Here is an 11,116-nt window from a genome sequence, read left to right as displayed (position 1 = left end):
CCCGCTATAGTGTTGAAAAACCAGTTGCAATTCTGTTTTGCATTTTAAAGCAGAAACGACAGAAACGACAGTGATTAGGTTACCACAGGAAACTACTGCTAAGGTCTACTACTGCCAAGGAGCTCAAGGTAGAGTACACAGTACTCCCTTTCTTCATTTCATCCTCATAATAACCCTGTGAGGTAGGTTAGGCTAAGCAACAACTGATCCAAAGTCACCAAGTGAGCTTCATGACCGAGAGGGGATTTTAATCCTGGCCTCCCAGCTTCAAAGTGAATGGCAGATTAGGCATTTATGCGTAACTCGTGGTGCAAAAGGGACGCAGGTGGTGCTGTGGTCTAAACCACAGAGCCTAGGGCTTGCCGATCAGAAGGTTGGCGGTTCGAATCCCTGCGACGGGGTGAGCTCCCACTGCTTGGTCTCAGCTCCTGCCAACCTAGCAGTTCAAAAGCACATCAAAGTGCAAGTAAATGCAGTATTTTTTGCTCTATAAGACTCACTTTTTCCCTCCTAAAAAGTAAGGGGAAATGTGTGTGCATCTTATGGAGCGAATGCAGGCTGTGCAGCTATCCCAGAAGCTAGAACAGCAAGAGGGATTGCTGCTTTCACTGCACAGTGATCCCGCTTGCTGTTCTGGGCTCTAAGATTCAGAATATTTTTTTTCTTGTTTTCCTCCTCCAAAAACTAGGTGCGTCTTGTGGTCTGGTGCATCTTATAGAGCGAAAAATACGGTAGGTACCGCTCTGGCGGGATGGTAAAAGGTGTTTCCATGCACTTCCATGCACTGTTTTTGTCACAGTGTCCCATTGCACCAGAAGCGGTTTATTCATGCTGGCCACATGACCCAGAAAAACTGTCTGTGGACGAACACCGGCTCCCTCGGCCTGTAAAGCGAGATGAGCGCCGCAACCGCAGAGTCGTCTGCGACTGGACTTAACAGTCAGGGGTCCTTTACCTTTAACTTTTACATGGTGCAAAACAGTGTAGCTGCAACAAAGAGGACTAATTCAGCATGTCAAAAAGTGTAAACTGCTAGTTGCTTAGTGTCCCCAAAATGCTTTAAGGCTGCAACGAAGGGGTGGTTTGCTATAACTATGTTTTGTATTGCAGTTTGAATTCTTTGTAGTGACTTCTGCATTGGGATTGCCACTTTACACATGCAAAATAAATGTTTATTGGTTTATTACCTTGTTATTATTGACCTCCAGAAAGGGAACGTGGTAATTCCACTAGTCCAGCACCCTAACTACTATACCACACTCCCTCCCGGCTGTGCCCCAGAAGTAATTTGATGTAGCGCCAGTACTTCCAAGGAATTATGATAGCTTTATGCCTGTCAAAGATGTCGAACGCACCATGTGGAACCGGTAGAAGAGTTTGGATTTGATATCCCGCTTTATCACTACCTGAAGGAGTCTCAAAGCGGCTAACATTTTCCTTTCCCTTCCTCCCCCACAACAAACACTCTGTGAGGTGAGTGGGGCTGAGAGACTTCAGAGAAGGGTGACTAGCCCAAGGTCACCCAGCAGCTGCATGTGGAGGAGCAGGGAATCGAACCCGGTTCACCAGATTACAAGTCCGCCGCTCTTAACCACTACACCACACTGGTGCTTAGTCCCAATAAAATGACTGTGGAGATAATGAAAGGCAATATTTATTGTGACAACATGTAGGGGCTGCAGATAGGGGGAGGGATTCTATAAACTGCAAGAAATTATGGGGAGGAAACAGTAGGAGATCATTCTGCTGATACAGATATAGACATATTTTTTTATTTCAAGCATGCAGGGCAATGTGGGTATGTCTCTACACCACAGACTTCATATGGTTATTTCCCTCAACCAAGAGACCTGTACTTCTGTGAGGGGCGTTCGGAATCCCTAGGGATGGACAAATCCAATTCTCATTTTTGCAATCTGAAGTTAATTTCTGCACAATTCCACACCAGTTTGCAATTTTAAAAAAGAATCCTCATACAGCAAATTGGATTTCTGAGTGAAGTGCTCCAACTATACATGTTTTCTTTTAATCCGGTTTCTTTTCGATCCGGTTTCTCAAAAGCAACTTTCCGAGCATAATTTTGTATGCTATTTTCACTAAAAGGTACATTTATACGTAGATTTTAGCACAGGCCATGCATTTCTGTACACGTCAGATTTGGAGACATGCAAATTTTGAAGGGGAGCTTTTTTCGGAAAATGTGAATTGGGGGAGTTTGCCTTTAGGTGAGAACCGTATTGATTTTCCCCAAAGGATCCCTAACGGTGAACCCTCACTGAACTACAGTTCCCAGGATCCCTTGAGGGAAGCTGTAACTGGCACTATGAAGCTGACATAAGTCTCTGTGGTGGTGTAGATCTGCCCCACCATGCCTTGCACGATGATTTGGCTCTATGATCTAATCAGCATAGCAGGACTCGGGAGTCAAGGCTGTCTGGATGACCTCCGTCTTCCCACCGTTCGAGAACAGGCAGGAGGCCGTGTAGCACTTATTTCTGTCGTAGGTGTAGCAGGGTTGGTCGGGGTCGTTGCACATGCTGCTCTCCCCAGGCGCAGGGCGGTCGTTCGTGGCCTCGCCGTCTGCTGCAGCACATTTATCACAGCTAGAAGACAGGTGGCAGAGGAGGAGAAAGGTTAGCCAACAGATCCGTACAAAGAGAATCCACAGGAGGAATAGCCAATGCTCTGCCTTCCAGTTGTTGTTGGACTACAACTCCCATCGCCCCTGCCAGAGAAGACACGCCGATGCATGCTGCCCAGATCTGTTTTGGAGGGTAGGCGGGGGGGGGGGGGGACCCTCTAGAACAGCCTTTCTCAACCTGTGGGTCCCCAGACGTTGTTGGACTACAACTCCCATCACCCCTAGCTAGCAAGGCCAGAGCTCAGGGGTGATGGGAGTTGTAGTCCAACAACATCTGGGGATCCAGAGGTTGAGAACCACTGCTCTAGAACATGCTTAGGAGGTGGGGGAAGTTCTGTTGTGCAAGTATAAATCCTATTGCCCTTGGGATGAATTAGTTCGGGGTTCCCTAAACTAGGGTCTCCAGCTGTTTTTTATGGACTGACTGACTGATTGATGGATTAGATTTATATACCACCCTATACCTGGGGGTTTCAGGGTGGTTCACAGAATAAAATCAAGATATAGAACCACAAAATACATAATAAAAATAAAAACAGCAACCCAATAGCCCCCCCGCCCCCCAAAAAAACACATTTTAAAAGGGCAAAGGATGTAAATCAGATCAACCAAAGGCCTGGTTAAAAAGGAACGTTTTTGCTTGGCGCCTAAAGGTGTGTAATGAAGGCGCCAGGTGAACTTCCCTAGGGAGAGCATTCCACAGATGGGGGCCACTGCAGAGAAGGCTTGTCCTTGTGTTCCCACCCTCCGGACCTCTCGAGGAGGTGCACGAAGGAGGGCCTCAAAAGGTGAGGTTCATATGGAAAGAGGCGGTCCTTGAGGTATTGCGGTCCTGGGCCGTTTAAGGCTTTATAGGTCAAAACCAGCACTTTGAATTGGACCCAGAAACTAATTGGTAACCAGTGCAGTCGGCTGGGAGTTTTTGGACTACAACTCCCATCATCTCTAGCTAGCAGGATCAGTGGTCAGGGATGATGGGAATCGTAGTCTGAAAAACAGCTGGAAATCCAAGTTTGGGAAACCCTGCATTGCTGGATACTGCCCTTACTGCCCAAGGCAAGTGTTGGAGGTGTGTCCAGGGCTGATAGCGCTACATTCTGGATATGACCCAAAGCCAATATAGCCAAGATGGCACCAACTGTGCCTATGCTTTGTTGCAACTATAACACACTTTTCAGTGGCCTCAACTCTTTTAGTGCTACTTGAGCTTATTGAGATAAGTGCAATCAAGGGAAGCCCTTACAGCTTGGAGAAGTTGTAGACAAATCTGGTTCTCACTGGCGATGTGGGGTCAGAGATGTTCTCTCTGGTCATCAGGGGAACTCTGGAGAAGGCAAAGAGGAAGAGGAAGTTACAAGCCACATGAAATGCAGGAATGGAAACACAACTGTCATTGCTCTGGACCAGGAGTCAGCAAACTTTTTAAGCAGAGGGCCGGTCCACTGTCCCTCAGACCTTGTGGGGGGCAGGAGTATGCAGTGGAACCTCGGATTGTGAACGTGATCTGTGCGGGAGGCACGTTCGCAACCCACAGCGCCGCGTCTGCGCACACGCATGGCCCGATTTGGCACTCCTGCGCATGCGCAAAGCGCAATTTAGCACTTCTGTGCATGCATGAGCACCGAAACCCGGAAGTAACCTGTTCCGGTACTTCCGGGTTTCGGCGCATCCATAACCCGAAAACACACAACCTGCAGTGATCGTAACCTGAGGTATGACTGTATTTTGAGGGGGGGGGGGGATGAATGAATTCCTATGCCCCACAAATAACCCAGAGATGCATTTTAAATAAAAGGACACATTCTACTCATGTAAAAACACACTGATTCCCAGACCGTCTGCGGGCTGGATTGAGAAGGCGATTGGGCCAGATCCGGCCCCCAGGCCTTAGTTTGCCTACCCACGCTCTGGGCTGACAAGTTCTCTCCCATTGTTGCTGCGGCAACATAAAAACACTAGCAAGGGTCACAGTGCCAGCATGCCAGCTCCTGTGAAAACCAATTGGCTTGCAGAGGAGTGACGCCTATCCAAGCCGAGTGGTGGACATGAGTCTGAGCAGCACCAGGGTTACTATCAATCATTCTTTATTATTGCTATTGCAGATCTGCCATTACGTTGCAATCAAACACTTTTGAAGTTTGCAAGCCAGCAGAAAGATTTTTGGAATTGACAGAGCAGCAAAGGGCTAGGAAGTGTCTGCCCACATTGTGGCACATTCACTCTAGAATGGATCACTGACTACTGGCGTGGTAAGTTAGATTTAACCACCTGGTTCTTAGAAATACATGCTGATGCGTAGAATTTTGCTGCTTTAATAGCCACTAGTGCCCGAGTTCCCTGCAAAACCAGTTCCTCTGGACCAAATGCTGGATGAACCAATTCTTCTGGGCCATTCCGTAGATCAGTGGTGGGGAACCCCTAGGCTCTGGGCCGAATATGACCCAGAGGCCTCCCTGTTTGACCTGCGAGTTCATTCTGGCAAAGCCATGTCCACCTGCTGTCTACCTGACACCATATATAATATCAGCCATGAGGCAGGTACAGGCATAGCTGGGACAAAAAGGATTAGCAGGCACAGCTGATCAGTGGACTGGCAAAGCCCAATGCACAGCACCATGTATGGCTCTCTGCACATAGCTGCATGTGGTGCTTTGAAGTCCCGACAATTACCTGATCGTTGGGACTGCAAAGCACCGCACACAGGATTCTTGCCTGCATACAGTTTACTTTAAAACTGTGCTACTGAAAATGGGTCAACAGGTGATTGACAGGGAGGCAACCCCACACATCTGTCAAACGCGGCCTGCAGTGTGTGTGTGTGTGAAACAAGATGAACCGCTTCCTTCAGGCCAGTCCTCACATCTGGTGGGCTGTGGCAGCTTTGTGGGATTGCCACTGCACCAGCGTAAGCTCTGCTGTGTTGAGGGAGGAAATCACAATTTTGATTTGGCAAGGCGCGTCAGTGAGCCCTAATGCTCAGTGAGCGCTCAGTGAGCGCATCCGTGAGCCCTGATACTGCAGATGGTGACTGCAGTCATGAAATTAAAAGACGCCTGCTTCTTGGGAGAAAAGCAATGAAAAACCTAGACAGCATCCTAAAAAGCAGAGACATCACCTTGCCAACAAAGGTCCGTATACCTGTAGTTAAAGCCATGGTTTTCCCAGTAGTGATGTATGGAAGTGAAAGCTGGACCATAAAGAAGGCTGATCACCAAAGAATTTATGCTTTTGAATTATGGTGCTGGAGGAGACTCTTGAGAGTCCCATGGACTGCAAGAAGATCAAACTGATCCATTCTTAAGGAAATCAGCCCTGAGTGCTCGCTGGAAGGACAGATCCTGAAGCTGAGGCTCCAATACTTTGGCCACCTCATGAGAAGACTCCCTGGAAAAGACTCTGATGCTGGGAAAGATGGAGGGCCCAAGGGGAAGGGGACGACAAAGGACGAGATGGTTGGACAGTGTTCTCGAAGCTACCAGCATGAGTTTGACCAAACTGCGGGAGGCAGTGGAAGACATGAGTGCCTGGCATGCTCTGGTCCATGGGGTCACGAAGAGTCGGACACGACTAAATGACTAAACAACAACAAAGGCGGCTGCTCCCCGGGGTTTCAGGAATGAAACAACAACAATCAGTGAGCCTATGCAGATGGCTGAGCTCTCTCTCTCTGCAGCAGCTTGGTCATCTGTATGATGTTGTCAAGCCATTGGAAGGGTTTTATGGCTGCCAATAGCAGAGGTCAAGTGCAGTGCAGGCATTTCTCCACTTACGCATTACAGTGTGATGCCGGGAAATAAATAAATATGTTTAAATGGAAAAAGGGGTGCAGAAAAAGAAGGAAAACGGAAAAAATGGTGGAGAAAAAGTTGGCAAATGGCTAGCAATTCCAGGAGCCTTTGCACTGACCTCTGAGGCCTGTGGAGAGTTGGAGCTTGAGAAAGGAGGGTGTTCACAGGCTTTAAAGACTGTGTTCCCCACTATACACAATTTCATGTATATGTGTGGTACCCAGCAATGTAACCCCCATGTAAATGGGGAGATGCCTGTAATTGAATGTGTAGTGAGAGGGCCTTCCAGGATGTTCTCAGAGTCGAAGGAGGATTGGATGTGAGGAACCACCAGAGAGTCTTGTGGCATCTTGGGAGTTCACCCACCACAAATCTGTTGGTGCCACAAGACTTTTCATGGTTTTCGTTGCAAAAAGACTTAACTGGGCTACACCTGTGAAACTGGCAAAGTGATTGAGGTGGCGGAAGAGGGAGATACTAGAGGGCTGTACAGTACTGGTGTCCTGCTTGCTCTTCCGTCTTCACCACAGAAGCTGCTTGAAGAGTGAGATAATCCCGCTCCCCAAATTATAGAAAGGCTATGCAGCATTTATTTCGTCCCATTCGGTGGTTATGGCTTTGACAGTTGTGTATATGCCTCAGGAAAAGGAGAAACTTTATATGAAGTACCACTTACATGATGCGGATGTTTCTCTCCAGTATTTCCTCTTGTGGGTTGTCTTTGGAAGGGACGAATTTCGATGTCACCTTCACACACTGGCACTTGTTATCAACCAGGACCTTCTCTTCATCTTCATCCAGGCCATAATAAGCTGCCCATAAAACACAAGGTTTTTTAGACTGAGGAAGAAAAACGAGAACATTCTCTGGTGCCGATCTGCCAGATGTTTAGGGCGCACCTATTTTATCACATGCACATCCCGAAAAAAACGACGCCAACGTAATAATGAGATGCAAAGGGTGGGTTACTGAGTCATACTGAGATTTGCAGCTGAAAGATCCTGGAAGCCAAATTTAGGCTGCTAGGGAGGAAGTTGAAACCCAAGGCTTCAACGTGGCATTTTCAGACTCGGAGGTCTACGTATCTCAGGTTCATCACTGGGTTATAGGCTTGGGCTGGTTAGGCCTTCTGCAGGGCACCAGCTTGGGAAAGCCTGGACTAGCTGATAATATATGAATTTATGAAGCTGATTTACGCTGGATCAGAACACTGGTCCAATATTTTTTTATTCCAGCTGGTGACACAGCTCCCCTGGGGCTCGGGGCATTAATTGTTGCAATGCATCCCCAACTTTTATCATTATACAATTGTGGTATTATAATAAAAGGGGCGCTGCTGTGAGGGGGTATGGCTGCGACTGTCATGAAGACAACCTGCACTTTTGACTTTGCCACTGCACTACTTTTGCCACCCACTGTTTGGGGTCTCTGCCTTTTGCCCTACCCAGTCGCAATCGGCCCCAGCCTCCTTCCACTGCTGCCGTCCAGCATAAACAGCACAGGAGCCCTGCCAGAAAAAAGTAGCAACCCTGCACTGGCCACAATCCTCTCCACTACACTTCCTCTTCCTCCTACATTACTATGGGTCACCCCTGGGGCCATGCTGGATTCTTTTTCTTTTATCTGTCAGTCTGTATTCCTTCCCTTTCCCATATCTTAACCCCTTAATTCCATCTTACTTTCTGAATTTAATAAGTGGTTTCTACCATGAAGCTGCCATTATTAATTATTATTATTATTATTATTATTATTATTATAATCATTATCAACAACTACTACAACCATCAGAGCAGAGTCACTAGGGTCATTGGCAGGAATGCATGCAAACTCCAAGACATATTAAGATTCATATAATAATAATACATTTTTATTTATACCTTGCCCTTCCCGGTTCAGAAAACCGGGCTCAGGGCGGCTAACAACAAATTTAAAACACTTAATTGATGCAACAAAAAACAGCATAAAATACAGTATAAAACGTGAATAACAATAAATTCAGAATTCAAAAATCAATTTAGGGGGGAAATCCATCCAATAAACATTAGATGATCACCAGGGCTACCTGGCTAAATTAGTCCTATTTGGGCAATTGAGGAGACCAGGGGAGAATTATAGAAAGCAATGCACCAACCCCCAAAACCAGAAAAAAAATAGATACTTTAGCATTACTGGACACCTGGTGATCACCATTTCAAAACACAGCTCTGACATTGTAAGTATATCTAATGCACATTGTAGATTGCCTTAATCCTGATTTCAGAGCAGCCCAGTAGGATAAAATAAGCATCCCTTTTACTTTTAAAATGTTCAATCTAGATACAGTACCACCTTCTAGGTAAGAATTTTAGAGCCAATTAATATAGTGACGATTCTTCCCGGCACAAAAGCACTTTCTTTGCTTAAAACATTGTATCTGAGTTGCTTTCAGTGGACAAATGTTGCATACCTGTTCCAAGAATAGCTCCCCAAAAGACAGCCAGGGTTCCGCAGAGGATCCAGTAATTCTTCATTCTCTCTGCCTGCCTTCAAACACTCTCTGAGTTGTGCCTCTCTGCCAAAAAGCAGTCTGTGTGGCGGTGGCAGCCCGAGTTTCCTAAAAACGCCTGCCTAGATTGCAGTCAAGCTGTGCTAACGGTGGTGCAAAACACATCCGGACAGAATGAAACCACAAACTAATAGTGGTTTACTAATCAGGGAGGAAAACCCCGTTCTTCGAAAACTCTACTGGTGGGCATGATTATAACATCTCTCTCTCTCTCTCTTTGAACTTGGGTTTGCAATACACATAAAACACATACAGTGGTACCTCGGGTTACATACGCTTCAGGTTACATATGCTTCAGGTTACAGGCTCCGCTAACCCAGAAAGAGTACCTCGGGTTAAGAACTTTACCTCAGGATGAGAACAGAAATTGTGCGGTGGCAGCAGCGGGAGGCCCCATTAGCTAAAGTGGTGCTTCAGGTTAAGAACAGTTTCAGGTTAAGAACAGACCTCCAAACTTTTCCCATTCTTCAGTAAATCTCTGATCTCGTCGATTTCGGATTCTTCCTGTCAGTCTATCAAGTTCTGCAAAGTCCATCATCTTCATTCTCCATGCATAATTTAAGTGAAAAACAAATAACGCTTGTAACTTTTAATGAAGCTTTGTAAAAAAGAAAGATTAGAACTGGAGTGAAACAAGATTTAATTTATAAATTAGATGAGATTTTAGAAATGTGTAGGAAATTAAGAAGGGAAGGAATACCAGCCAAGTTGAGGGAAGTAAAAAAAAAAAAAGAGTGGATTTAAAAATTGTATGAATTGTATTAATTTGTTTTATTTGTAAACTGAATAAAAATTATATTGGAAAAAAAGAAAAGAAAAGAAAAAAGAACAGACCTCCAGAACGAATTACGTACTTAACCTGAGGCACCACTGTATAGACATAAAACACACATATGCAGGGAGATTAGAGAACTAAAACAGATTAGACTGCGAGAGTATTCTAAGAAGTATGATGCTTAGATTGTTTGCCTCTGGGTTAAGAAACTATCAATAAATTGTCTGGCAGTGATCTGATGTCACAAATGTTTCTGAGAAAGGAACACAAGTGAACAGCACAGGCAACGCTGACACCAAACCCTACATACATTAAGCATAATAGAAACATTGCCACCCGACCCCATTCCCACCCATCTTCCCCGCCTCCACCCGTTTTTTTCCTCCCCCTAATGTCTCAACAAATGAAACGGATTTGTAAAAATGTTACATGGAAAAAATACGAGAGACATTACACATACTTCTGTAAAACAAGAAAATCTTTAATTAAAAAAAAAAAAGCTAAAAAACAACCACAAATGCTTCTGAGAAGGTGATGCTGTTTGGCATAGAATGAATTTGGCTTCACTCCACTCCTGGCAAACTTGTTATTTTATATCAGGGTTAGGGAGTCTCAGGCCTGAGGGCCAAATGTCTGGCCCCTGGGACACTTTGTCCGGCCCCTGAGAGTCTCTCCAAGCCACACCCTCTCCCCAGCCACACCCTTTACCAGCATCTCTTGAGCATTTTGGGATTATTTATTCGCCCGGGCATTTTAAGTTTTGTAACCAGAGTCAGGCTGCTAATTTAGGATTCCCCCGACCTCACTGGGACTCTTTTCCTGCTGGCAGAGTCAGCAATGTTTGGCATCTTATCCCGGCAGCAAACCATTGGAACAGGCCTTGACGGCTGTGTTACTGTTAACTTCGGATTCTCTGCAGCTCACCTTAACCACAATCCACATCTATCCTGAAGTTTCTTGAGAAATTCACCAATAATAATAAAAATAATAATAAATTTTTATTTATACCCCGCCCTCCACAGCCAAGACCGGGCTCAGGGCGGCTGACAACCAATAATAAAAACAAGTTGATTAAAATACAATTTAAAATATTAAGATACAATATTAAAACAATTAGGGAGCAATCTCATCATAGGAGGAGAAAGGAAAAAGAAAAGGGGGGGAGGGAATCAAACTGATTCTGAGCCAAAGGCCAGGTGGAACAACTCTGTCTTACAGGCCCTGCGGAAAGAGATCAGACCCCGCAGGGCCCTGGTCTCATGAGAGAGAGCGTTCCACCAGACAGGAGCCAGTGTTGAAAAGGCCCTGGCTCTGGTTGAGGCTAATCTAACTTCCTTAGGGCCCGGGACCTCTAGGGTGTTGCTATA

General features: G+C 45.8%; 1 protein-coding gene across 1 annotated transcript; it reads right to left on the bottom strand.

The window, feature by feature from the left end:
- Positions 1–1,638: 1,638 nt before the first annotated feature.
- On the bottom strand, positions 1,639–9,148 carry JCHAIN (joining chain of multimeric IgA and IgM). Its single transcript, XM_083398829.1, has 4 exons — positions 8,876–9,148; positions 7,106–7,241; positions 3,885–3,965; positions 1,639–2,603 (listed from the first exon to the last, which is right to left on the bottom strand). The coding sequence occupies exons 1-4, from the start codon at positions 8,937–8,939 to the stop codon at positions 2,399–2,401; spliced, it is 486 nt and encodes a 161-aa protein (XP_083254955.1). The 5' UTR covers positions 8,940–9,148; the 3' UTR covers positions 1,639–2,398.
- Between the last annotated feature and the right edge of the window lie 1,968 nt (positions 9,149–11,116).

The sequence above is a fragment of the Podarcis tiliguerta genome (genome assembly GCF_965153285.1).
Source record: "Podarcis tiliguerta genome assembly, chromosome: 9".
Lineage (NCBI taxonomy): Eukaryota > Metazoa > Chordata > Lepidosauria > Squamata > Lacertidae > Podarcis > Podarcis tiliguerta.
This window is presented reverse-complemented; position numbering and strand designations above follow the sequence as displayed.

Excerpts from the sequence above, each read along its gene's own strand:
- JCHAIN (XM_083398829.1), bottom strand. The coding sequence starts at position 8,939 with ATGAAGAATTACTGGATCCTCTGCGGAACCCTGGCTGTCTTTTGGGGA. Across the intron at positions 7,242-8,875 it reads GGGAGCTATTCTTGGAACAG|CTTATTATGGCCTGGATGAA; the intron begins GTATGCAACATT and ends TTTTATGGGCAG. Across the intron at positions 3,966-7,105 it reads GAGAGAAACATCCGCATCAT|AGTTCCCCTGATGACCAGAG; the intron begins GTAAGTGGTACT and ends TGCCTTCTCCAG.